General features: G+C 48.6%; 1 protein-coding gene and 2 long non-coding RNA genes across 4 annotated transcripts; all 3 read right to left on the bottom strand.

Moving 5' to 3' along the window:
- Positions 1-6,229: 6,229 nt before the first annotated feature.
- LOC137839925 (uncharacterized) lies at positions 6,230-6,804 on the bottom strand. Its single transcript, XR_011086320.1, has 3 exons — positions 6,728-6,804; positions 6,487-6,591; positions 6,230-6,343 (listed from the first exon to the last, which is right to left on the bottom strand). It is a non-coding gene; the product is annotated as an uncharacterized lncRNA (long non-coding RNA).
- Positions 6,805-20,683: 13,879 nt separating this feature from the next.
- On the bottom strand, positions 20,684-21,860 carry LOC125993143 (janus kinase and microtubule-interacting protein 3-like). 2 transcript variants are annotated; one of them, XM_049761886.2, is made up of 3 exons: positions 21,496-21,860; positions 21,291-21,416; positions 20,684-20,921 (listed from the first exon to the last, which is right to left on the bottom strand). In XM_049761886.2, exons 1-2 carry the CDS (start codon positions 21,721-21,723, stop codon positions 21,300-21,302), a joined length of 345 nt encoding a protein of 114 aa, XP_049617843.1. In that variant the 5' UTR covers positions 21,724-21,860; the 3' UTR covers positions 20,684-20,921; positions 21,291-21,299. The 2 variants fall into 2 exon arrangements, with proteins under 2 accessions (XP_049617843.1, XP_068505851.1); XM_068649750.1 differs by lacking the exon at positions 20,684-20,921 and having other exon boundaries at positions 20,947-21,416.
- Positions 21,861-24,205: 2,345 nt separating this feature from the next.
- Positions 24,206-24,780, bottom strand: LOC137839927 (uncharacterized). The gene is made up of 3 exons (XR_011086323.1): positions 24,704-24,780; positions 24,463-24,567; positions 24,206-24,319 (listed from the first exon to the last, which is right to left on the bottom strand). It is a non-coding gene; the product is annotated as an uncharacterized lncRNA (long non-coding RNA).
- Between the last annotated feature and the right edge of the window lie 2,876 nt (positions 24,781-27,656).

Here is a 27,656-nt window from a genome sequence, read left to right on the forward strand (position 1 = left end):
TTTAGTTTAATTGATCTATTTTTGTTCCCTGGCAAAATTCGATTTGCTGCAATTCCAAATTTCCAAAGTGAATGAAGGAATGAAGTCGTTTAAATTATGATTTTGTATAAATACTAGGCATAGACACAAAATCTACGGCACAAAACGGGCAGACTTTACTTGTTTGAAGAGGACTGGTTGCAAGACAGACTTTTCTGATTTATTTAATGGGAAGAAGACTTATTTAGTTTATTTAATCTCTTTTTGTTGCCTGGCAAAATTGGATTTGCTGAAATTGTATTTTGCCAAATCTTGACTTGAGACCTGATAGGAAGTATTAAACGCTCAGTTAAATCGATACAAGTTGGTAATAAGAGCGAGTAATGTTGGTTGAAGCGATGAATGAAGGTTAAAAGCAATTTAAATTATGACTTTGTCTAAATACTAGATATTAACAGACCATCTACTGCGCAAAATGGGCAGAGTTTACTTGTTTGAGAAGGAGTGGCTTATTTAAGTCTAAGATTTATTTAATCTGTTTGTTCCCAGGCAAAATTGGATGTGATGCAATTCCAAATTTCACCACATGATGGTGCCAAATTTTGACTTCATAGGACATATTCAACACTTAACTATTATGTTCAAGGTAATCAGATTTGTTTATTATTCTAATGGCCTTTTCAAAACTATTCTGGATTACTACTTTGGATCTATTCTACATTACTTGGCAACAACATACTCTGTAACAGATTAGGCAGTATAATCACATATGTTAACTTGAGAGTGCCCACACTCAATCTACTTATCGTGATGTGTTAAATCAATTACTGTTAGACATTATTATTCTGATAATCTACCAAATCTTTGAATTGAAGAATTTGTGATTTAATTAATAGCTTGTTGTTATGTTCAGGGTAATCAGACTTGTATATAATTCTAATGGCCTTCTTTTGAAAACTATTCTGAATTACAACTTTGGATCTTATATTACTTTGCAACAATATACTCGGTGACAGATTAGGCAGTATAATCACATATGTTAACTTCAGTGCCCACACTGTATTTATTTATGGTTATTTGTTAAATCAAGTACTGTTAGACATGAAATAGGAAGTGTTTAACATAAATGTTATGGCTACTCACCGTTGTAGCTCGCTCCTGGTCAATGATACGAGCCTCTTCTTGCAGTGGAAAACTTGCAGCCAACAAACACCGTGGAACCTAAAGGAATGAAATTAAACATTAACATTTCGCCTGGACCAATATTCACACGTACAACGCAACGCGGCTACACTTCTGCTAGCGCCTCAGCTACACGTTGCTATTACAAACGTAAATCTCTTTAAACACAATGAGTGTTACTTACCGTGTACGCTGTAGACGGTCCAGTTGCAAGCAGAAAATAAAGATATTTCTGTTGATATTCGTCGTTGCTCAGTGGCTCACGGCCATCGCGCCAACAGATTTGAATTTTGGTGGAAGTTCAGCCAATTACGTCATATCCGCGGCACATGACTGCGACGTAATACCCGCTTATCTGAAACGGCAGTTAAAAGTAGAGTTACATCAAGTTTTCTTTTTTAATCAACGCAATCATTTACAACCGTTGACCAGAAAGAATCGTCGAAATTCGACGTTCCCCCCAAACGCCACACTCACTCGCTTTTCAGGGCAACAAAAGTACTTCTTTTTAAAAACGATGAGTTGTACTTACCGTGTACGCTCTGGACGGTCCAGTTGCAAGCAGAAAATAAAAATATTTCTCTCGTTAGTCGTATGTTACCATCCGCTGTGTCTTTGTCAACATCGCCATTTTCCTACTTCCTGTTGCGAGCCACGCCCACGGATTTAAATTCTGGCGGAAGAGCCCGCCCATTGGCGTCGTTTTCGCGTATAGCAAATCCGATTGGTTGGGAAGGGGGCGCGGTTATGCAGCCGAGGGGTCCTGTGATCGGTGGGATGTAAAGTAGGCGTCGACGTCACGTCCGCGTCACGTGACCACGACGTGGCAGACGTCATATAGCAACCGCTGTTTTGTTTAGTAGACTTACAGTTGTTATGCATTGACATAATGGCGCACACTCCAAATAGATTTAAATAAATTAAATAATTCTTCTGCCCACTCCCTTTTAAACAAGTTAACTCTCCCCGCGGATTTGAATTCCGGCGGAAGTTCTTACAGTTGTTATGCGTTGACATAATGGCGCACTGGTTAGCATGTCCACCTCTTAAGCATGATGTTGCGGGTTCGACGCCTGATCAATGTTAGCATGGAGTGAGCTGAAGTGCATGGCGCTGAAGATTTGAATCTTTGAAATGCGCTGAGGTCTGACGTATCAGGCAGAATGGTTTGCCATCACGTTCAACAAAAAATAGAAACTTTCCCACTCTGATAAAAACGTCCTGTGTTCATCTACATATTTTCGTTTTGCTGTGCATCTTTTCCCTGCCATTTCGAGAGCCCAATTGACACTAATAGTTTACTGGAATGTGTTTGCCCATCCTACTTTGTGGAATTTCACCACATGCGCTTTTGACGAAAATACTAAATTGAACTCAAGTGAAGCCAACACGCACAACCCCCCCCCCCCCACACACACACACACACACACCTACACACACACACACAAATGTTGATATGAACATAAAAGAGCCGCATGCGGTTCGGGAGTTGCGGCTTGGCCAAACCTGTACTATACAACTTTATTTGTGTAAAATTTTCACAACAGCTGTCACACAAACAAAGCGGGAAAAACCGAAGACGTGCGTGTTCCGCCCACGCTGGATTTATTTGCACCTTTGAAAAGACACCGTATTGCCGCAGATGTGGCAAAGAGTACTTTTGGGCATCTGAGACGGAAGGATGTCCAAAGCATCACGTCACCTGCTCTGGTAGGAATGGTGGTGGGACGTTGAGGTCAACCGCTTTGGGGTTGGCTGAATCTTTGGTCGCAGGATGCCACACACTTGAAGACAGAAGCAGAAAAGCAGAGCTAAATGCAAAATGTACTCACCGGTGACTCCAATTTTTTCCCCCCCTGAAGAAATGGATGGACGGGTGGCCCCGGCTGGCCGGTGGGACTCTTGTTATTCTGACCCTTTTTAGTGCGCGTTTGGGGCAACAACCGTTTTTTGTGGCGCTCTCTTCTGGTTCAAGAGTGCCCTGCATGTGAATTTGCCTTTCCTGCCTTCTGATTGGATGAGCGCCGGTGTGACGCGGTGCCTCTGTCACCGTGGCGGGGGGTATACGTCGGCATCGGAGCGTCTGCCAACGTCTGAGACCGGCTGGCAGTGTATCGGAGGTGTCGAGTGCGGTGCCGCTGGAGCTCACTCACCAGCTGGTGTTAGGGCCACAGAATGAAGGCCAAGGAGAAGACTAGAAAGAGAAACAGAAACTTCTCCTCCAATTGTTTGATTTGTCTCTTGTGAGCTTCGATGAATTCTTTCAGCTCTTTGTTCCTCTAGGACGGACAAATGGAAAGTAGCCTTCAAAAGCCAGTAAGCGTGCAAGTAAGTGCCGGGCTGGCTTTGGGCCCTTACCTGTTGCGCGCTGTGCAGCAGATCCATTCTCTCTTGGAGGATGCAAGCGTCGCGCTCCCTCAACTCCCACATCAGGGCTCGCTTCCATTGGTCCACGGCGCTCCTAAGCTCTTGTCTCTGATCCGCCGTCAGCACGTCATTCACGCCAGCGTGGCTGGCTTTTTCGCCGTCCGTGGCGGGGCAGTCCCGCTGCGGTAGCGCCTCGTACAACATGGCCTCCAGCTCCATGATCCTCTGGGCCGCAATCCTCGTCCATCAGTAGTCCGGCGGGAGATTTGAGGGCGGCTTACCTTATGAGCCTGGTCCATGGAACGCTTCCTGAAGTCCAACTCTTCATCCAGGTAGCCCTTCTGGTTGCAGAACATATCCTAGCACAGCTCAAGGTCAGAATTGTTGGGGCACATTGCCCCGAGTTCCCCTTGGCTGATGTCGCGTGTCTGTCTACCTTCTCACTTTCAATGTCCAACATCTTCTGTTGAAGTGCTGACTTGGTCACTTTGATGTATTCTAACCACTGAGGAAAGGCTGCTGTCACATAAGCAGAATGCGAGAGCGTGCGTGGACGTGCGCGTTACCTTCTCGGCTAGGGTGGGAAGGGTCCTGGCGTGAATCACGACCACCTGCTCCTCGTTGGTGAGATTCTGCAAGAGCCCAAAGGCACAGCGTCAACAAGGTTCTTTCAGCGCAAAGCCTTCCAAAAGTCACATTTGAGCCGCCGAGTCTCGTGGAGTGCGAACATAAGGAGTTCGACATACACTTACGGCGTTATCGCCCAGGATGTCCAGCTTCTTCATCAGATCACTGATGACGATGTCCTGGGGAAAGGCGCAAGGAGCAATGTAAGGTGTTCTGGGACCTCAGGTTAAGGTTAGGGTTGCGAGGGACGCCTTACGTACGCTCACGCCGTCGGCCTCGCAGTAGATCTGCAAAGGGCTGAGGCCGTCTGGGAAACGGACTTGCAGAAACTTCAAGACGGGGGAGCGCCACTCCCTCTCCTGAAAGGCAGAGGCATGCATCCGTCCGTCCGTCCGTCCGTCCGTCACATCTCTGGCCTCAAAACGCTTGTGCGAGTCTTCCCACCTCCAGCTCCAGGATGCGGAACTCAAGCAGTTCGTTCTGGTCTCGGATATCCTGGATGTGCTCTTTCAGACGCGCTTCTTCCGCCTCCATCCGCCTGACCTGAAAAGACAGTCAGACCTCATCTGCGGGGCTTCCGGACGGGTGTGACGCCAAGCGACTCCGCCCAGCGCCTTTCTTTCCGTCACCTTTTCGGCCAACTGCTGATTGCTCTGACGCAGCAGCTGCTTCTCCTCCACCCACTTGACATTCTAGAAGAGACAAACGCGTGGACAGCTTTGGAATGTTGTGTCATTTTCATCCACAAATTCTTTGGTTGACTGGAAAATGACATTTGCTTTTCTCCACATTTTCCCAGCCACGTTCAGGGGGGGGGGGTGTTGGTCCAGTAATGCCAGACGAATGAGTGACTGAAGAATGTAGCTATTTTGTCTGAGAAAAAGGTGTGCTCATTGATAAGCTTACCTGTCCTTGTTGCTTCAGCGCTGACTCCAGATCTGCTACTCTGCTTTGATAGTGACCCATTTCTACTGTCATGTAACATGGGGGGAAGGGATGGTGCAAATGGTAAAATATGGATTGTTCACAGGAATAAATTGGCAGAGCTGAAATTCCAAATTTGTCCAAAAGATGGCGCCAGACCAAAACATGAGACCAAAAAAGGGGCCAAAATAAGCTAAGCAAGTTAAAATAGAAATAAAACAGGAACACGGTGTCGGATTGTGAGTCACGCATGGACGCACAAATGTGATTTTTACTTTTTGATTTCTTTGCTTGGCTAAAAATGTATTCTGTAACAGCTTAAAGCAATATTGTTAGTCAATTCGATCAAGGGACCCGTCACTATGAGAATAGTGGCGTGACATAAATTGTTTGGAGAAGCACAAATGTGATTTTTACTTCTTGATTTCTTTGCTTGGCTAAAAATTGATTCCCTCTTTCATGAACTGTGTTTTGCAATCGAATTGTTCTGGGATTGAATGATTTTATTAACACGGGTATCAGTGGGTGAAATTGTTCGGTTTCTGGAGTGATTAAGATTTGTAATTCTATTTCATGTTTCTTCAATAAATGTGTTGTGTATATTCATCTACTTTGTTGTGCGCTGATTTGTACTGAATGTACAATCGATGGTTCGGGGTTGATTTGACAATTTGATTAATGTGCGGGGGGTTATTATGGTATAACATAGGACCGTAATAAATAAAAGTAACATCAGACAATTTTAGAGAATTGAATAACTTTCGTAGTTATTTGAGACACGAGTGAATTTCAATCCGTTTGAAAGTTTGCTTCGTCTGAATAAATTAACGGAAGTGTTTGAATCGGATTATCGGTTTGGTGTAGAACTGAAAGTAATTTAATTATTTGAAGGGCGCAGGCCCGTTTCCCCTTTTGACGGGCCGCGTAAAAAGTAACTCCGAACATGTTAGAGAATTAAATAACTTTCGTAGATATTTAAGGGAAGAGTGATTATTGAAAGAGGTGCGTTTGACACTACCATCAGCTTTTCTCTGGTCTGAAAGGAGGAGGAGGGAGGCTCCTCCTCCTCCTTTCAGACCAGAGAACACCCGAGGCTGGGTGAGAACGGGGAGGCTGCGACCCGGCCGGGGGTTGCGGGAAGGGGCGCCACCTTGATCTCCTTCTCGGCGTCGTAGTCCCCTCCGCTGGTCTGGGCTAGCAGAGCGTAGGCTCGTTGCAGCGCTTGATATTCTTGCGTCAGCTGGCGGTAGCGAAGCTCCGCCTCCTCATGCACACACCAATGCAACACAGCACTAGTACCAGAATCAGTCAGACCGGCGACAAAGCACCCGCGACGCAAAGACGAGTCCGATTCCAGGCTGAAGAGGAATGTTTGGCGCCAATACGCTGGCAGAAATGGCGGGCTACCTCTTCGGGTTCCGTGTCGGGGGTTCTGTCGGTGTGAAAAGACAAGGACGATCCGTCCGAGTCCACCAACACGTCTTCGTCGTAGCCGTAAAATGTTTCGATGACCTGCGGGCGCGGAAGCAAACATCTCTCTGAACAAACTGAAGCGACACCTCACGATGAATCGACGAGAGGAACGATAGCGAGAAAAAGGCCATTTCATCTTGCGCAACACCAAGCAGCCGCAAACAAACAGACTCACCTTGCAGGACCTCACGCTTTGTTCCTCCTCAGAGATTCTCGACGTCGGTATCGTAGCAGCAAATCTCTCTCCTGTCGACACAAATAATCCGCCTTTGAGATTCTTTGGATGCAAAGGGAACGAACGGCTCCGGCGCAGAAACAAACGCGACTCACGATGACATTTCTGACATGAGCTCCTGTCTCCAGAGCCTGAAAAACCCGTCACCGGCGATGATTGGAGGGACGCTCGTCTTTTCCAAAAGTGACAACTACAGGGTGTGTCAGGGTTTTCCAGATTATCTTTATCGTATGATTATGTTGCTTTGACTTTGACTGCAACCTGTAATAAATAATATTATTTATCCCTTATTTATCCCTATCGCTTATCCCTTCCTACACAAAGTCGTAAAACATCCCTTGCTATGTTTTGACTAGAGGTCAAGGGCTTTCTCTATTCAATCCACTCTTACACCCACCCTGTTTCTCTTAATAAAAATGCTCGTGCGGGAGCCGAGAGTCAGACTTCATTCGTACAACGGATGGACTCTCCACCTGCAGGTGTCCAAAAGAACTTACTTGTCTCCCGTGTGGTTCTTGCAAAATAAGTTGGAGCGAGCGCAACTCTAACAGGGTGCATTTTGCCACTAGCTGCCTACGGACAATGACGTCGCGCTCGCGGCTCATGGTTGACGGGCTGAGCAGCCGGGCGAGTCCGTCGTTTTCAGCGCACAGCGAGTGGCAAAGGCGCTGACAAAACGGGAGCTTTGAGCTGCTGAAAACGGCAAAACAAGTCTAAAGCGTGTTCAAACGCGTGCGCACAATGCTCCTGCTTGAAAGGTCGGAGTTTAAGGGGCCAATTTTTTGGATGGCGGCCGCCGGCCAAGCTTTGGACGGAAAAGGTTTCCTGGCGACAGCGAGCGAGCGCGGCGCTGCCGTACGTGCACCGAGTCACCTGCCTGAAGACCTTGGACAAGTCGTCGATGATGTGCCGCTGCTCCACAACTTGAAGGAACTCCATTTCACCGTCCTGCTGGCCGCAACCGCGCTCCAGGTCATTGAGCGAACTAGGCCTTCTCTGTGGAACACAAATGCAGTGGACTCTGTTGGCACGCCGCCGTTGTCCGCGTCGACTTACCAAGCTTGCCATCTCCTCGTTCTCCTGGGTGACAAAGCGCACTTTGTTTTCAAGGCGACACAGCACCAGTGAGAGTTCTTCATTCTTCCTGCTCAGGCGTTTGTTTTTGTACAGGAGTGGCAGAAACTGGCTTTCTGTTTCTCTCAGTCGCTTAAGCTGCAAGCATGAAGTGCGGGATGCGAAAGACGCACAACACGCGGGCCAGAACGTATCCATTCCTTTTGCATCGGTTTGAACGGAATCGTGGCTTTGGCTCCCAATAAAAGACATCTACCAGGCAACCGACTCGCCGCGCCGCTCAACTAATAAGCAAGCGCAATGGGTGCCTCGCTGGATGGCGCGCATCAAACGTAGCGCAAACCTTCAAGCGTGCCGTCAATAAATTACCAGTTCATTGCGCTCTTCAGAAAGCAGGGCGTTTCGATCCTCCAGTTTCCTGATGACTGCGCTGAGCTCAGCGATTTTCAGATGAAACCTTCGCGTGTCCCGATCCTCCTGAGACTGAAAACGCCCCGCAACACACACACACAACCACTCGTTCAAAGTTCAAAACTGTTTTTGTGCTACCTTCCTCCAGCAACGAACTAAGTCACGCGTACTGCAAGTGTGTGATGAGGTGGCTTACGCTATGAAGAGGATTGCTAGTAGCGCCGTTGACCCCACTTCCAGGGTAGTTTAGGCCCGCCCTTTGGGAATCCCTCAGGGCAGCGATCTGCTGCTCGGCAGCCTGAGTCTGCAGCTGAAGGCGGTGGACGTGGCCGGCCCCAGGAATTTATCCAAAACACTAACCGCTCTGTCTTTCAGCTTGATCTCATCCATCTGGATGTACAAACGGGGAGCGCTCAGGCAGGCGGGCAAACTCATTTGCCAGAATTGTGACAAAAACAAAGAGAGCAACCGGCCAATTTTTATCTTGAATCGACTAGAACACCATTGCTGTGACAAAAGCGAAGCGAGCAACCGGACGTTTTCTTCTTGTGAAATAGAATAGAATAGAATGCCTTAGGTGTCATTGCACTGCAGGTATACAACGAAATTGGGAACATAGCCACGCACCGCGCATCTGATCAGTCCTACCAGTCGGCGGATCTCCCTCTCGCAGTCTCTCTTGGTTCGGCTCAGCTCCTCCCGATGCTGGTGATGAGCCGATCGGAGCTCGGCCGCTCGGGACTGCCAGGCCTGCTGGGCCGCTGCCAGGGCTTCTTCCGCGCTCCTGGTGGAGGCGACACCGCTCGGTCTCCCGACACCGCCGCGTCTCCTCCACTTCCGCCAGCAAAGCGCCCCCGCTCCTCACCTGAGCAGACATTGCGCCACATCGGGCCGTTGAGACCGCAACGGAGCGCCGCGACGCTTACTGAGGACAAGCTACACAATACGGTAGCGGCCGCATCGGAGCCCGACGTGGCGTGCGGATAGTCAGACACGGATTGAGCGGATCACCTTGTCCATGGAGCCGTCCCTCAGGCTGAGGACCAAGGCATTCAGTCGCTGGATCTCTCCATCTTTGATTTTGATCACTCTCATCAGCTCCATTTCATGCTGCCGCAGTAATGTTTCCCTGGTAACGGCTAACTCTTTCTGCTTCTCCTCATGGAGTTTGCTTTTGAGTTCCGTCATGGCGGCGGTGGCACGGTGGTGCTCCGCCCGCAGGTCCTGACTTCTCTCTCTCTCCAGACAGCTGACCTGACATGACTTAGACAAACTTTATTGTCATCTTGTCTGCACATGGTGCATACAAAACGAAATTTCGTTGCACACGGCTTACAACAAAGTAGTGATATTGCAGTTGAATAGAAGTAACATATCCTATGAAAATATATATATACATATACTGTATATATATATATATATTACAAATAAGTATAAAGTGCAGCAGTGCTAATTATGCAATAGTGCAAGTAGGCAAAACAGTATTCAAGAGTGTGCAGAGGAATGCTAAACCATGTATTAAACTTCTATTTAAAGGGTTTACACAAGTTCAGTAAAGTTGGTAGTGCGAGATAGTGCAAGATAGAGGTCCGTAGTGTCATAAAGTACAGTTCTGTGAATGTGTGATGCAGAGTTCAGTTTAGAGCTCAACAGTTCTAATGTTCAACAGTCTGATGACAGCAGGGAAAAAGCTGTTGCAGAACCTGGTGGACCTGCAGCGGATTGTGCGAAACCTCTTCCCAGAGGGCAGCAGGGAGAACAGTCCATGGTGGGGGTGTGATGGGTCATTGTTGATGTTACGGGCACCGGACATGCAGCGCTGAGATGAAATGTCCTGAATGGAGGGAAGAGGAGCCCCTATGATCCTCTCTGCTGTCCTCACCACTCTCCTCACGTTCTTCCAATCGGAGGCGGTGCAGCCTCCACACCACACAGAGAGTCAGCTTGTCAGAATGCTCTCTATGGTGCTCCTGTAGAACGTCCTCATGATGGGTGGGGGCAGGTGGGCTCTCCTCATCCTCCGCAGGAAGTACAAGCGCTTCTGTGCCCTCTTGATCAGTGCCGTAGTGTTCATAGTCCAGGTGAGGTCTTCTGTGATGTGGACCCCCAGGAATTTGGTGCTGCTGACCACCTCCACAGCTGAGCTGTTGATGATCAGTGGAGCGTGGTGAGGCTGGTTTTTCCTGAAGTCGACGATGATCTCCTTCATCTTCTCCACATTCAGGATCAGGCTGTTGTCTCTGCACCAGCCCACCAGCTGCTCCACCTCCTCTCTGTAGTCCAGGTCGTTGTTGTCTCTGATGAGCCCCACCGCCGTTGTGTCGTCTGCGAACTTCACGATGTGATTGGTGGTGAACCTGGGGACGCAGTCGTGTGTCATCAGGGTGAACAGCAGGGGGCTCAGGACGCAGCCCTGAGGGGAGCCTGTGCTGAGGGTGATGACATCAGAGGTGTTCTGTCCGACCCGGACTGACTGAGGTCTGTTGGTGAGGAAGTCTAGCAGCCAGTTGCGAAGGGGGGTGTTGAAGCCCAGGTGTTCCAATTTTCCTACTAGATGCTGTGGGATGATGGTGTTAAACGCTGAGCTGAAGTCCAGGAACAGCATCCGAACATGGGTGTTCTTCTCCTCCAGGTGAGCCAGGCTCAGGTGAAGAACGGAGGAGATGGCGTCCTGAGTGGAGCGGTTTTGCCGGTCGGCAAACTGGAACGGGTCAAATAATGGGGGGAGTCTGGAAACGATGTGATCTTTAAGCAGCCGTTCGAAGCACTTCATCATGACCGGAGTCAGTGCAACAGGCCGGTAATCATTAAATGAGGTGATTTGAGGTTTCTTCGGCACCGGAATGATGGAGGCAGTCTTAAAGCACGCTGGCACTGTGGCTTGGCCCAGCGAGGTGTTAAAAATGTCTGTGATGACCCCAGCCAGCTGACTTGCACATTCCCTGAACACACGCCCAGGAATGTTGTCGGGGCCAGGGGCCTTACGGGGGTTGACTCTCCTCAGGGTCTTCAACACATCGGCGGAGTCAAGGCAGAGTACCTCCTCTTCCTGATGGGGGACAGTTTTAACTGCTGGAGTGCCGTTTAGTGCCTCGAACCTCCCAAAGAAGTTATTTAGACCATTTAGAAAGTCAGCATCAACTTCACCCACCGGGGGGGGAGGGTGAGTTGTAGTCTGTAATCGCCCGTATGCCTTGCCACATACTCCTGGTGTTGTTGGCGTCGTGGAAACGATCCTGAATTTTTCGACTGTGGTCTCGCTTCGCTACCCTGATGGCACGGTTCAAGTTGGCTCTCGCTGTCCTCAGTGTCTCCTTGTCGCCAGACTTGAAGGCAGAGTTCCGCGCTCGTAGCGTTTGACGTACCTCCTCAGTCATCCAGGGTCGTTGGTTGCCCCGGGTGATGATATTCTTAGTGGTGCTGACGTCCTCGGTGCATTTGTTGACGTAGGCTGACACAGTCATGGCACACGCATGTCAAATCTACATCGGGGAAACTGGGAGGGAGGGAGGGAGGGAGGGAGGGAGGGAGGGAGGGAGGGAGGGAGGGAGGCCGGGAGGGAGGCAAGCAGGGAGGCAGGCAGGCAGGGAGGCAGGCAGGGAGGCAGGCAGGGAAGCAGGCAGGGAGGAAGGCAGTGTCTGTCTGTTGAGGTTTTCACCTTGTTCTTCTCCTGCTGAAGTTCTAACTGGACGTCCATCAGTTTGGCTCTCAGCTCGTCATTGGCGGCCTGAAAGGCGTCCGTTCGCTCCGCCTTGACCCGCCCTGCCGGAGCTCGTTTGGACATCTCTTACTCGAGTCTCGCCCGGTCGTCAGTCAGAGATCACAACATTTGTACCTGGAGAGCACAAACGCAGCGCTGTTTTCCACTGGCTTCGGACTCAACTTCAATCGGTACCGTAACGTACAACATCATAAACATAGATCTAGCTTGACTTATTCATTGAATAAATGCATTTGGTTCTTCAAAACTGCATCACGCAACATAGCGTGACCGAGACGGCCGTTATCCACCTGCGTGAAGTTATTTGGTGAAATGAATGAGATGTTTAAGACACCATCGTTCTGTCTCTATGTAGATGAAGGGAAATAATCGATTGCTGAAGGTCCAAAGGTGTTGTGATAAACAAATAAACATATTAGTGACATATTTGTGATAAACATATTAGGCAGGATAATCACATATGTTAACTTGACTGCCCACACTGTATTTATTTATGGTTATTTGTTAAATCGAGTACTGTTAGACATGAAACAGGAAGTGTTTAACATAAATGGACGACGAAAGGGGTACTCACCATTGTAGCTCCTGCTGGTCAATGATACGAGCCTCTTCTTGCAGTGGAAAACATACAGCCAACAAACACCGTGGAACCTAAAGGAAGGAAATTAAACATTAACATTTAGCCTCAACCAACATTCACAGATACAACGCAACGCAAACTACACAAACATAAATCTTTTAAAACACAATGAGTTGTACTTACCGTGTACGCTCTAGACGGTCCACTTGCAAGCAGAAAATAAAGATATTTCTGTTGATAATCGTCGTGTTTGTATCCGTTGTCTCGCTCAAGGCCATTGCGCCCACAGATTTGAATTTTGGCCAGAGTTCAGCCTATTGACGTCATTTCCGCGGTGTAATACCCGCATATCTGAAACGGCAAAGTTAAGAGTAGAGTTAAATAAAGTTTTTAATCAACGCAATAATTTACAAACGTTGACCAGTCGAAATAATCGTCGAAATTTGGCGTCTGTGGCTGGAAGCAGGCGCCGAGTTCGACGTTCCTCCCAAATGCCACACTGCCTCGCTTTTCAGGCCAACAAAAAAACATATTTTTCAAAACAATGAGTTGTAATTACCTTGTACGCTCTAGACGGTCAAGTTGCAAGCTGAAAACAAAAATATTTGTCTTGTTAGTCGTCGTGTTACTAACCGCTGTGTCTTGTTTGCCAGCATTGCCGCTTTCCTACTTCCTGTTGCAAGCCACGCCCACGGATTATAATTTTGCCATGAGTTCCGCCTATTGACGTCATGTCCGCGTCGCATGACTGCGACGTAATATTATCTAAAACTGTTTGTGCGGCATGGTGTTGTTCTGTGCGGTATTGCGTTATTCTGTGCGGCGTCGTGTTGTTCTGTGCGGCGTCGTGTTGTTCAGTGCGGCATGTTGTTGTTCAGTGCGGCATGTTGTTGTTCAGTGCGGCATGTTGTTGTTCAGTGCGGCATGGTGTTGTTCAGTGCGGCATGGTGTTGTTCAGTGCGGCATGGTGTTGTTCAGTGCGGCATGGTGTTGTTCAGTGCGGCATGGTGTTGTTCAGTGCGGCATGGTGTTGTTCAGTGCGGGATGGTGTTGTTCAGTGCGGCATGGTGTTGTTCAGTGCGGCATGGTGTTGTTCAGTGCGGCATGGTGTTGTTCAGTGCGGCATAATATTGTTCAGTGCGGCGTAATGTTGTTCAGTGGGGCATGGTGTTGTTCAGTGCGGCATGGTGTTGTTCAGTGCGACATGATGTTGTTCAGTGCGGCATAATGTTGTTCAGTGCGGCATAATGTTGTTCAGTGCGGCATAATGTTGTTCAGTGCGGGATGGTGTTGTTCAGTGCGGCATGGTGTTGTTCAGTGCGGCATGGTGTTGTTCAGTGCGGCATGGTGTTGTTCAGTGCGGCATGGTGTTGTTCAGTGCGGCATGGTGTTGTTCAGTGCGGCATGGTGTTGTTCAGTGCGGCATGGTGTTGTTCAGTGCGGCATGGTGTTGTTCAGTGCGGCATGGTGTTGTTCAGTGCGGCATGGTGTTCAGTGCGGCATAATGTTGTTCAGTGCGGCATAATGTTGTTCAGTGCGGCATGGTGTTGTTCAGTGCGGCATAATGTTGTTCAGTGCGGCATAATGTTGTTCAGTGCGGTATATTGTTGTTCAGTGGGGCATAATGTTGTTCAGTGCGGCATGGTGTTGTTCAGTGCGGGATGGTGTTGTTCAGTGCGGGATGGTGTTGTTCAGTGTGGCATGGTGTTGTTCAGTGCGGCATGGTGTTGTTCAGTGCGGCATGGTGTTGTTCAGTGCGGCATGGTGTTGTTCAGTGCGGCATGGTGTTGTTCAGTGCGGCATGGTGTTGTTCAGTGCGGCATGGTGTTGTTCAGTGCGGCATGGTGTAGTTCAGTGCGGCATGGTGTTGTTCAGTGCGGCATGGTGTAGTTCAGTGCGGCATGGTGTTGTTCAGTGCGGCATGGTGTTGTTCAGTGCGGGATGGTGTTGTTCAGTGCGGCATGGTGTTGTTCAGTGCGACATGATGTTGTTCAGTGCGGCATAATGTTGTTCAGTGCGGCATGGTGTTGTTCAGTGCGGCATGGTGTTGTTTAGTGCGGGATGGTGTTGTTCAGTGCGGCATGGTGTTGTTCAGTGCGGCATGGTGTTGTTCAGTGCGGCATGGTGTTGTTCAGTGCGGCATGGTGTTGTTCAGTGCGGCATGGTGTTGTTCAGTGCGGCATGGTGTTGTTCAGTGCGGCGTCGTGTTGTTCAGTGCGGCGTCGTGTTGTTCAGTGCAGCATGGTGTTGTTCAGTGCAGCATGGTGTTGTTCAGTGCGGAATGGTGTTGTTCAGTGCGGCATGGTGTTGTTCAGTGCGGCATGGTGTTGTTAAGTGCGGCATGGTGTTGTTCAGTGCGGCGTAATGTTGTTCAGTGGGGCATGGTGTTGTTCAGTGCGGCATGGTGTTGTTCAGTGCGGCATGGTGTTGTTCAGTGCGGCATGGTGTTGTTCAGTGCGGCATGGTGTTGTTCAGTGCGGCATGGTGCTGTTCAGTGCGGCATGGTGCTGTTCAGTGCGGCATGGTGTTGTTCAGTGCGGCATGGTGTTGTTCAGTGCGGCATGGTGTTGTTCAGTGCGGCATGGTGTTGTTCAGTGCGGCATGGTGTTGTTCAGTGCGGCATGGTGTTGTTCAGTGCGGCATGGTGTTGTTCAGTGCGGCATGGTGTTGTTCAGTGCGGCATAATGTTGTTCAGTGCGGCATAATGTTGTTCAGTGCGGCATAATGTTGTTCAGTGCGGCATAATGTTGTTCAGTGCGGCATAATGTTGTTCAGTGCGGCATAATGTTGTTCAGTGCGGGATGGTGTTGTTCAGTGCGGCATGGTGTTGTTCAGTGCGGCATGGTGTTGTTCAGTGCGGCATGGTGTTGTTCAGTGCGGCATGGTGTTGTTCAGTGCGGCATGGTGTTGTTCAGTGCGGCATGGTGTTGTTCAGTGCGGCATGGTGTTGTTCAGTGCGGCATGGTGTTGTTCAGTGCGGCATGGTGTTGTTCAGTGCGGGATGGTGTTGTTCAGTGCGGGATGGTGTTGTTCAGTGCGGGATGGTGTTGTTCAGTGCGGGATGGTGTTGTTCAGTGCGGCATAATGTTGTTCAGTGCGGCATAATGTTGTTCAGTGCGGCATGGTGTTGTTCAGTGCGGCATAATGTTGTTCAGTGCGGCATAATGTTGTTCAGTGCGGTATAATGTTGTTCAGTGCGGCATAATGTTGTTCAGTGCGGCATAATGTTGTTCAGTGCGGCATAATGTTGTTCAGTGCGGCATAATGTTGTTCAGTGCGGGATGGTGTTGTTCAGTGCGGCATGGTGTTGTTCAGTGCGGCATGGTGTTGTTCAGTGCGGCATGGTGTTGTTCAGTGCGGCATGGTGTTGTTCAGTGCGGCATGGTGTTGTTCAGTGCGGCATGGTGTTGTTCAGTGCGGCATGGTGTTGTTCAGTGCGGCATGGTGTTGTTCAGTGCGGGATGGTGTTGTTCAGTGCGGGATGGTGTTGTTCAGTGCGGGATGGTGTTGTTCAGTGCGGCATAATGTTGTTCAGTGCGGCATAATGTTGTTCAGTGCGGCATGGTGTTGTTCAGTGCGGCATAATGTTGTTCAGTGCGGCATAATGTTGTTCAGTGCGGTATAATGTTGTTCAGTGCTGCATGGTGTTGTTCAGTGCTGCATGGTGTTGTTCAGTGCGGCATGGTGTTGTTCAGTGCGGCATGGTGTTGTTCAGTGCGGCATGGTGTTGTTCAGTGCGGCATGGTGTTGTTCAGTGCGGCATGGTGTTGTTCAGTGCGGCATGGTGTTGTTCAGTGCGGCATGGTGTTGTTCAGTGCGGCATGGTGTTGTTCAGTGCGGCATGGTGTTGTTCAGTGCGGCATGGTGTTGTTCAGTGCGGCATGGTGTTGTTCAGTGCGGCATGGTGTAGTTCAGTGCGGCATGGTGTTGTTCAGTGCGGGATGGTGTTGTTCAGTGCGGCATGGTGTTGTTCAGTGCGGCATGGTGTTGTTCAGTGCGACATGGTGTTGTTCAGTGCGGCATAATGTTGTTCAGTGCGGCATAATGTTGTTCAGTGCGGTATAATGTTGTTCAGTGCGGCATAATGTTGTTCAGTGCGGCATAATGTTGTTCAGTGCGGCATAATGTTGTTCAGTGCGGCATAATGTTGTTCAGTGCGGCATGGTGTTGTTTAGTGTGGGATGGTGTTGTTCAGTGCGGCATGGTGTTGTTCAGTGCGGCATGGTGTTGTTCAGTGCGGCATGGTGTTGTTCAGTGCGGCATGGTGTTGTTCAGTGCGGCATGGTGTTGTTCAGTGCGGCATGGTGTTGTTCAGTGCGGCATGGTGTTGTTCAGTGCGGCATGGTGTTGTTCAGTGCGGCATGGTGTTGTTCAGTGCGGCATGGTGTTGTTCAGTGCGGCATGGTGTTTTTCAGTGCGGCATAATGTTGTTCAGTGCGGCATAATGTTGTTCAGTGCGGCATAATGTTGTTCAGTGCGGCATAATGTTGTTCAGTGCGGCATAATGTTGTTCAGTGCGGGATGGTGTTGTTCAGTGCGGCATGGTGTTGTTCAGTGCGACATGGTGTTGTTCAGTGCGGCATGGTGTTGTTCAGTGCGGCATGGTGTTGTTCAGTGCGGCATGGTGTTGTTCAGTGCGGCATGGTGTTGTTCAGTGCGGCATGGTGTTGTTCAGTGCGGGATGGTGTTGTTCAGTGCGGGATGGTGTTGTTCAGTGCGGGATGGTGTTGTTCAGTGCGGCATGGTGTTCAGTGCGGCATAATGTTGTTCAGTGCGGCATGGTGTTGTTCAGTGCGGCATGGTGTTGTTCAGTGCGGCATAATGTTGTTCAGTGCGGCATAATGTTGTTCAGTGCGGCACCTAGCACCTAGAAGGTAAATAAATAGGAAGGAAGGACTCACCGGTGACGTCGTCGCCCACGTCCAAGCGTTGTACTTTGTATTTTCATCCTTCTGACAGTGGAAAACATATAGCCAACAAACACCGTGGAACCTAAACGAATGAAAGAAAACTATCATTTGGCCACAACCAACATTCACAGATACAACACAATGTGACGTGCGGTGTTGAGGTTAAAGGTTGAGTGAAGGGCCCTCGTTTTAAACTACTTTTTTGAAAAGGAGTGGGAACAAGTAAGACGTATTTAATTTATTTATTGGGAAGTAGTAAGACTTATTAAATTTATTTAATCTACTTTTCTTCCCAGGCAAAATTTGACGTGCTGCAATTCCAAATTTCCAAAGTGAATGAAGGAATGAAATCCTTTAAATTATGATTTTGTATAAATACTAGGCATAAACACAAAATCTACGGCACAAAATGGGCAGACTTTACTTGTTTGAAAAGGACTGGTTACAAGACAGACTTTTTAAATTTATTTAATGGGAAGAAGACTTATTTAGTTTAATTGATCTATTTTTGTTCCCTGGCAAAATTCGATTTGCTGCAATTCCAAATTTCCAAAGTGAATGAAGGAATGAAGTCGTTTAAATTATGATTTTGTATAAATACTAGGCATAGACACAAAATCTACGGCACAAAACGGGCAGACTTTACTTGTTTGAAGAGGACTGGTTGCAAGACAGACTTTTCTGATTTATTTAATGGGAAGAAGACTTATTTAGTTTATTTAATCTCTTTTTGTTGCCTGGCAAAATTGGATTTGCTGAAATTGTATTTTGCCAAATCTTGACTTGAGACCTGATAGGAAGTATTAAACGCTCAGTTAAATCGATACAAGTTGGTAATAAGAGCGAGTAATGTTGGTTGAAGCGATGAATGAAGGTTAAAAGCAATTTAAATTATGACTTTGTCTAAATACTAGATATTAACAGACCATCTACTGCGCAAAATGGGCAGAGTTTACTTGTTTGAGAAGGAGTGGCTTATTTAAGTCTAAGATTTATTTAATCTGTTTGTTCCCAGGCAAAATTGGATGTGATGCAATTCCAAATTTCACCACATGATGGTGCCAAATTTTGACTTCATAGGACATATTCAACACTTAACTATTATGTTCAAGGTAATCAGATTTGTTTATTATTCTAATGGCCTTTTCAAAACTATTCTGGATTACTACTTTGGATCTATTCTACATTACTTGGCAACAACATACTCTGTAACAGATTAGGCAGTATAATCACATATGTTAACTTGAGAGTGCCCACACTCAATCTACTTATCGTGATGTGTTAAATCAATTACTGTTAGACATTATTATTCTGATAATCTACCAAATCTTTGAATTGAAGAATTTGTGATTTAATTAATAGCTTGTTGTTATGTTCAGGGTAATCAGACTTGTATATAATTCTAATGGCCTTCTTTTGAAAACTATTCTGAATTACAACTTTGGATCTTATATTACTTTGCAACAATATACTCGGTGACAGATTAGGCAGTATAATCACATATGTTAACTTCAGTGCCCACACTGTATTTATTTATGGTTATTTGTTAAATCAAGTACTGTTAGACATGAAATAGGAAGTGTTTAACATAAATGTTATGGCTACTCACCGTTGTAGCTCGCTCCTGGTCAATGATACGAGCCTCTTCTTGCAGTGGAAAACTTGCAGCCAACAAACACCGTGGAACCTAAAGGAATGAAATTAAACATTAACATTTCGCCTGGACCAATATTCACACGTACAACGCAACGCGGCTACACTTCTGCTAGCGCCTCAGCTACACGTTGCTAATACAAACGTAAATCTCTTTAAACACAATGAGTGTTACTTACCGTGTACGCTGTAGACGGTCCAGTTGCAAGCAGAAAATAAAGATATTTCTGTTGATATTCGTCGTTGCTCAGTGGCTCACGGCCATCGCGCCAACAGATTTGAATTTTGGTGGAAGTTCAGCCAATTACGTCATATCCGCGGCACATGACTGCGACGTAATACCCGTTTATCTGAAACGGCAGTTAAAAGTAGAGTTACATCAAGTTTTCTTTTTTAATCAACGCAATCATTTACAACCGTTGACCAGAAAGAATCGTCGAAATTCGACGTTCCCCCCAAACGCCACACTCACTCGCTTTTCAGGGCAACAAAAGTACTTCTTTTGAAAAACGATGAGTTGTACTTACCGTGTACGCTCTGGACGGTCCAGTTGCAAGCAGAAAATAAAAATATTTCTCTCGTTAGTCGTATGTTACCATCCGCTGTGTCTTTGTCAACATCGCCATTTTCCTACTTCCTGTTGCGAGCCACGCCCACGGATTTAAATTTGGGCGGAAGAGCCCGCCCATTGGCGTCGTTTTCGCGTATAGCAAATCCGATTGGTTGGGAAGGGGGCGCGGTTATGCAGCCGAGGGGTCCTGTGATCGGTGGGATGTAAAGTAGGCGTCGACGTCACGTCCGCGTCACGTGACCACGACGTGGCAGACGTCATATAGCAACCGCTGTTTTGTTTAGTAGACTTACAGTTGTTATGCATTGACATAATGGCGCACACTCCAAATAGATTTAAATAAATTAAATAATTCTTCTGCCCACTCCCTTTTAAACAAGTTAACTCTCCCCGCGGATTTGAATTCCGGCGGAAGTTCTTACAGTTGTTATGCGTTGACATAATGGCGCACTGGTTAGCATGTCCACCTCTTAAGCATGATGTTGCGGGTTCGACGCCTGATCAATGTTAGCATGGAGTGAGCTGAAGTGCATGGCGCTGAAGATTTGAATCTTTGAAATGCGCTGAGGTCTGACGTATCAGGCAGAATGGTTTGCCATCACGTTCAACAAAAAATAGAAACTTTCCCACTCTGATAAAAACGTCCTGTGTTCATCTACATATTTTCGTTTTGCTGTGCATCTTTTCCCTGCCATTTCGAGAGCCCAATTGACACTAATAGTTTACTGGAATGTGTTTGCCCATCCTACTTTGTGGAATTTCACCACATGCGCTTTTGACGAAAATACTAAATTGAACTCAAGTGAAGCCAACACGCACAACCCCCCCCCACACACACACACACACACACACACACACACCTACACACACACACACAAATGTTGATATGAACATAAAAGAGCCGCATGCGGTTCGGGAGTTGCGGCTTGGCCAAACCTGTACTATACAACTTTATTTGTGTAAAATTTTCACAACAGCTGTCACACAAACAAAGCGGGAAAAACCGAAGACGTGCGTGTTCCGCCCACGCTGGATTTATTTGCACCTTTGAAAAGACACCGTATTGCCGCAGATGTGGCAAAGAGTACTTTTGGGCATCTGAGACGGAAGGATGTCCAAAGCATCACGTCACCTGCTCTGGTAGGAATGGTGGTGGGACGTTGAGGTCAACCGCTTTGGGGTTGGCTGAATCTTTGGTCGCAGGATGCCACACACTTGAAGACAGAAGCAGAAAAGCAGAGCTAAATGCAAAATGTACTCACCGGTGACTCCAATTTTTTCCCCCCCTGAAGAAATGGATGGACGGGTGGCCCCGGCTGGCCGGTGGGACTCTTGTTATTCTGACCCTTTTTAGTGCGCGTTTGGGGCAACAACCGTTTTTTGTGGCGCTCTCTTCTGGTTCAAGAGTGCCCTGCATGTGAATTTGCCTTTCCTGCCTTCTGATTGGATGAGCGCCGGTGTGACGCGGTGCCTCTGTCACCATGGCGGGGGGTATACGTCGGCATCGGAGCGTCTGCCAACGTCTGAGACCGGCTGGCAGTGTATCGGAGGTGTCGAGTGCGGTGCCGCTGGAGCTCACTCACCAGCTGGTGTTAGGGCCACAGAATGAAGGCCAAGGAGAAGACTAGAAAGAGAAACAGAAACTTCTCCTCCAATTGTTTGATTTGTCTCTTGTGAGCTTCGATGAATTCTTTCAGCTCTTTGTTCCTCTAGGACGGACAAATGGAAAGTAGCCTTCAAAAGCCAGTAAGCGTGCAAGTAAGTGCCGGGCTGGCTTTGGGCCCTTACCTGTTGCGCGCTGTGCAGCAGATCCATTCTCTCTTGGAGGATGCAAGCGTCGCGCTCCCTCAACTCCCACATCAGGGCTCGCTTCCATTGGTCCACGGCGCTCCTAAGCTCTTGTCTCTGATCCGCCGTCAGCACGTCATTCACGCCAGCGTGGCTGGCTTTTTCGCCGTCCGTGGCGGGGCAGTCCCGCTGCGGTAGCGCCTCGTACAACATGGCCTCCAGCTCCATGATCCTCTGGGCCGCAATCCTCGTCCATCAGTAGTCCGGCGGGAGATTTGAGGGCGGCTTACCTTATGAGCCTGGTCCATGGAACGCTTCCTGAAGTCCAACTCTTCATCCAGGTAGCCCTTCTGGTTGCAGAACATATCCTAGCACAGCTCAAGGTCAGAATTGTTGGGGCACATTGCCCCGAGTTCCCCTTGGCTGATGTCGCGTGTCTGTCTACCTTCTCACTTTCAATGTCCAACATCTTCTGTTGAAGTGCTGACTTGGTCACTTTGATGTATTCTAACCACTGAGGAAAGGCTGCTGTCACATAAGCAGAATGCGAGAGCGTGCGTGGACGTGCGCGTTACCTTCTCGGCTAGGGTGGGAAGGGTCCTGGCGTGAATCACGACCACCTGCTCCTCGTTGGTGAGATTCTGCAAGAGCCCAAAGGCACAGCGTCAACAAGGTTCTTTCAGCGCAAAGCCTTCCAAAAGTCACATTTGAGCCGCCGAGTCTCGTGGAGTGCGAACATAAGGAGTTCGACATACACTTACGGCGTTATCGCCCAGGATGTCCAGCTTCTTCATCAGATCACTGATGACGATGTCCTGGGGAAAGGCGCAAGGAGCAATGTAAGGTGTTCTGGGACCTCAGGTTAAGGTTAGGGTTGCGAGGGACGCCTTACGTACGCTCACGCCGTCGGCCTCGCAGTAGATCTGCAAAGGGCTGAGGCCGTCTGGGAAACGGACTTGCAGAAACTTCAAGACGGGGGAGCGCCACTCCCTCTCCTGAAAGGCAGAGGCATGCATCCGTCCGTCCGTCCGTCCGTCCGTCACATCTCTGGCCTCAAAACGCTTGTGCGAGTCTTCCCACCTCCAGCTCCAGGATGCGGGACTCAAGCAGTTCGTTCTGGTCTCGGATATCCTGGATGTGCTCTTTCAGACGCGCTTCTTCCGCCTCCATCCGCCTGACCTGAAAAGACAGTCAGACCTCATCTGCGGGGCTTCCGGACGGGTGTGACGCCAAGCGACTCCGCCCAGCGCCTTTCTTTCCGTCACCTTTTCGGCCAACTGCTGATTGCTCTGACGCAGCAGCTGCTTCTCCTCCACCCACTTGACATTCTAGAAGAGACAAACGCGTGGACAGCTTTGGAATGTTGTGTCATTTTCATCCACAAATTCTTTGGTTGACTGGAAAATGACATTTGCTTTTCTCCACATTTTCCCAGCCACGTTCAGGGGGGGGGGGTGTTGGTCCAGTAATGCCAGACGAATGAGTGACTGAAGAATGTAGCTATTTTGTCTGAGAAAAAGGTGTGCTCATTGATAAGCTTACCTGTCCTTGTTGCTTCAGCGCTGACTCCAGATCTGCTACTCTGCTTTGATAGTGACCCATTTCTACTGTCATGTAACATGGGGGGAAGGGATGGTGCAAATGGTAAAATATGGATTGTTCACAGGAATAAATTGGCAGAGCTGAAATTCCAAATTTGTCCAAAAGATGGCGCCAGACCAAAACATGAGACCAAAAAAGGGGCCAAAATAAGCTAAGCAAGTTAAAATAGAAATAAAACAGGAACACGGTGTCGGATTGTGAGTCACGCATGGACGCACAAATGTGATTTTTACTTTTTGATTTCTTTGCTTGGCTAAAAATGTATTCTGTAACAGCTTAAAGCAATATTGTTAGTCAATTCGATCAAGGGACCCGTCACTATGAGAATAGTGGCGTGACATAAATTGTTTGGAGAAGCACAAATGTGATTTTTACTTCTTGATTTCTTTGCTTGGCTAAAAATTGATTCCCTCTTTCATGAACTGTGTTTTGCAATCGAATTGTTCTGGGATTGAATGATTTTATTAACACGGGTATCAGTGGGTGAAATTGTTCGGTTTCTGGAGTGATTAAGATTTGTAATTCTATTTCATGTTTCTTCAATAAATGTGTTGTGTATATTCATCTACTTTGTTGTGCGCTGATTTGTACTGAATGTACAATCGATGGTTCGGGGTTGATTTGACAATTTGATTAATGTGCAGGGGGTTATTATGGTATAACATAGGACCGTAATAAATAAAAGTAACATCAGACAATTTTAGAGAATTGAATAACTTTCGTAGTTATTTGAGACACGAGTGAATTTCAATCCGTTTGAAAGTTTGCTTCGTCTGAATAAATTAACGGAAGTGTTTGAATCGGATTATCGGTTTGGTGTAGAACTGAAAGTAATTTAATTATTTGAAGGGCGCAGGCCCGTTTCCCCTTTTGACGGGCCGCGTAAAAAGTAACTCCGAACATGTTAGAGAATTAAATAACTTTCGTAGATATTTAAGGGAAGAGTGATTATTGAAAGAGGTGCGTTTGACACTACCATCAGCTTTTCTCTGGTCTGAAAGGAGGAGGAGGGAGGCTCCTCCTCCTCCTTTCAGACCAGAGAACACCCGAGGCTGGGTGAGAACGGGGAGGCTGCGACCCGGCCGGGGGTTGCGGGAAGGGGCGCCACCTTGATCTCCTTCTCGGCGTCGTAGTCCCCTCCGCTGGTCTGGGCTAGCAGAGCGTAGGCTCGTTGCAGCGCTTGATATTCTTGCGTCAGCTGGCGGTAGCGAAGCTCCGCCTCCTCATGCACACACCAATGCAACACAGCACTAGTACCAGAATCAGTCAGACCGGCGACAAAGCACCCGCGACGCAAAGACGAGTCCGATTCCAGGCTGAAGAGGAATGTTTGGCGCCAATACGCTGGCAGAAATGGCGGGCTACCTCTTCGGGTTCCGTGTCGGGGGTTCTGTCGGTGTGAAAAGACAAGGACGATCCGTCCGAGTCCACCAACACGTCTTCGTCGTAGCCGTAAAATGTTTCGATGACCTGCGGGCGCGGAAGCAAACATCTCTCTGAACAAACTGAAGCGACACCTCACGATGAATCGACGAGAGGAACGATAGCGAGAAAAAGGCCATTTCATCTTGCGCAACACCAAGCAGCCGCAAACAAACAGACTCACCTTGCAGGACCTCACGCTTTGTTCCTCCTCAGAGATTCTCGACGTCGGTATCGTAGCAGCAAATCTCTCTCCTGTCGACACAAATAATCCGCCTTTGAGATTCTTTGGATGCAAAGGGAACGAACGGCTCCGGCGCAGAAACAAACGCGACTCACGATGACATTTCTGACATGAGCTCCTGTCTCCAGAGCCTGAAAAACCCGTCACCGGCGATGATTGGAGGGACGCTCGTCTTTTCCAAAAGTGACAACTACAGGGTGTGTCAGGGTTTTCCAGATTATCTTTATCGTATGATTATGTTGCTTTGACTTTGACTGCAACCTGTAATAAATAATATTATTTATCCCTTATTTATCCCTATCGCTTATCCCTTCCTACACAAAGTCGTAAAACATCCCTTGCTATGTTTTGACTAGAGGTCAAGGGCTTTCTCTATTCAATCCACTCTTACACCCACCCTGTTTCTCTTAATAAAAATGCTCGTGCGGGAGCCGAGAGTCAGACTTCATTCGTACAACGGATGGACTCTCCACCTGCAGGTGTCCAAAAGAACTTACTTGTCTCCCGTGTGATTCTTGCAAAATAAGTTGGAGCGAGCGCAACTCTAACAGGGTGCATTTTGCCACTAGCTGCCTACGGACAATGACGTCGCGCTCGCGGCTCATGGTTGACGGGCTGAGCAGCCGGGCGAGTCCGTCGTTTTCAGCGCACAGCGAGTGGCAAAGGCGCTGACAAAACGGGAGCTTTGAGCTGCTGAAAACGGCAAAACAAGTCTAAAGCGTGTTCAAACGCGTGCGCACAATGCTCCTGCTTGAAAGGTCGGAGTTTAAGGGGCCAATTTTTTGGATGGCGGCCGCCGGCCAAGCTTTGGACGGAAAAGGTTTCCTGGCGACAGCGAGCGAGCGCGGCGCTGTCGTACGTGCACCGAGTCACCTGCCTGAAGACCTTGGACAAGTCGTCGATGATGTGCCGCTGCTCCACAACTTGAAGGAACTCCATTTCACCGTCCTGCTGGCCGCAACCGCGCTCCAGGTCATTGAGCGAACTAGGCCTTCTCTGTGGAACACAAATGCAGTGGACTCTGTTGGCACGCCGCCGTTGTCCGCGTCGACTTACCAAGCTTGCCATCTCCTCGTTCTCCTGGGTGACAAAGCGCACTTTGTTTTCAAGGCGACACAGCACCAGTGAGAGTTCTTCATTCTTCCTGCTCAGGCGTTTGTTTTTGTACAGGAGTGGCAGAAACTGGCTTTCTGTTTCTCTCAGTCGCTTAAGCTGCAAGCATGAAGTGCGGGATGCGAAAGACGCACAACACGCGGGCCAGAACGTATCCATTCCTTTTGCATCGGTTTGAACGGAATCGTGGCTTTGGCTCCCAATAAAAGACATCTACCAGGCAACCGACTCGCCGCGCCGCTCAACTAATAAGCAAGCGCAATGGGTGCCTCGCTGGATGGCGCGCATCAAACGTAGCGCAAACCTTCAAGCGTGCCGTCAATAAATTACCAGTTCATTGCGCTCTTCAGAAAGCAGGGCGTTTCGATCCTCCAGTTTCCTGATGACTGCGCTGAGCTCAGCGATTTTCAGATGAAACCTTCGCGTGTCCCGATCCTCCTGAGACTGAAAACGCCCCGCAACACACACACACAACCACTCGTTCAAAGTTCAAAACTGTTTTTGTGCTACCTTCCTCCAGCAACGAACTAAGTCATGCGTACTGCAAGTGTGTGATGAGGTGGCTTACGCTATGAAGAGGATTGCTAGTAGCGCCGTTGACCCCACTTCCAGGGTAGTTTAGGCCCGCCCTTTGGGAATCCCTCAGGGCAGCGATCTGCTGCTCGGCAGCCTGAGTCTGCAGCTGAAGGCGGTGGACGTGGCCGGCCCCAGGGATTTATCCAAAACACTAACCGCTCTGTCTTTCAGCTTGATCTCATCCATCTGGATGTACAAACGGGGAGCGCTCAGGCAGGCGGGCAAACTCATTTGCCAGAATTGTGACAAAAACAAAGAGAGCAACCGGCCAATTTTTATCTTGAATCGACTAGAACACCATTGCTGTGACAAAAGCGAAGCGAGCAACCGGACGTTTTCTTCTTGTGAAATAGAATAGAATAGAATGCCTTAGGTGTCATTGCACTGCAGGTATACAACGAAATTGGGAACATAGCCACGCACCGCGCATCTGATCAGTCCTACCAGTCGGCGGATCTCCCTCTCGCAGTCTCTCTTGGTTCGGCTCAGCTCCTCCCGATGCTGGTGATGAGCCGATCGGAGCTCGGCCGCTCGGGACTGCCAGGCCTGCTGGGCCGCTGCCAGGGCTTCTTCCGCGCTCCTGGTGGAGGCGACACCGCTCGGTCTCCCGACACCGCCGCGTCTCCTCCACTTCCGCCAGCAAAGCGCCCCCGCTCCTCACCTGAGCAGACATTGCGCCACATCGGGCCGTTGAGACCGCAACGGAGCGCCGCGACGCTTACTGAGGACAAGCTACACAATACGGTAGCGGCCGCATCGGAGCCCGACGTGGCGTGCGGATAGTCAGACACGGATTGAGCGGATCACCTTGTCCATGGAGCCGTCCCTCAGGCTGAGGACCAAGGCATTCAGTCGCTGGATCTCTCCATCTTTGATTTTGATCACTCTCATCAGCTCCATTTCATGCTGCCGCAGTAATGTCTCCCTGGTAACGGCTAACTCTTTCTGCTTCTCCTCATGGAGTTTGCTTTTGAGTTCCGTCATGGCGGCGGTGGCACGGTGGTGCTCCGCCCGCAGGTCCTGACTTCTCTCTCTCTCCAGACAGCTGACCTGACATGACTTAGACAAACTTTATTGTCATCTTGTCTGCACATGGTGCATACAAAACGAAATTTCGTTGCACACGGCTTACAACAAAGTAGTGATATTGCAGTTGAATAGAAGTAACATATCCTATGAAAATATATATATACATATACTGTAT

Source organism: Syngnathus scovelli, unplaced genomic scaffold, assembly GCF_024217435.2.
Source record: "Syngnathus scovelli strain Florida unplaced genomic scaffold, RoL_Ssco_1.2 HiC_scaffold_27, whole genome shotgun sequence".
In the NCBI taxonomy this organism is placed as follows: domain Eukaryota; kingdom Metazoa; phylum Chordata; class Actinopteri; order Syngnathiformes; family Syngnathidae; genus Syngnathus; species Syngnathus scovelli.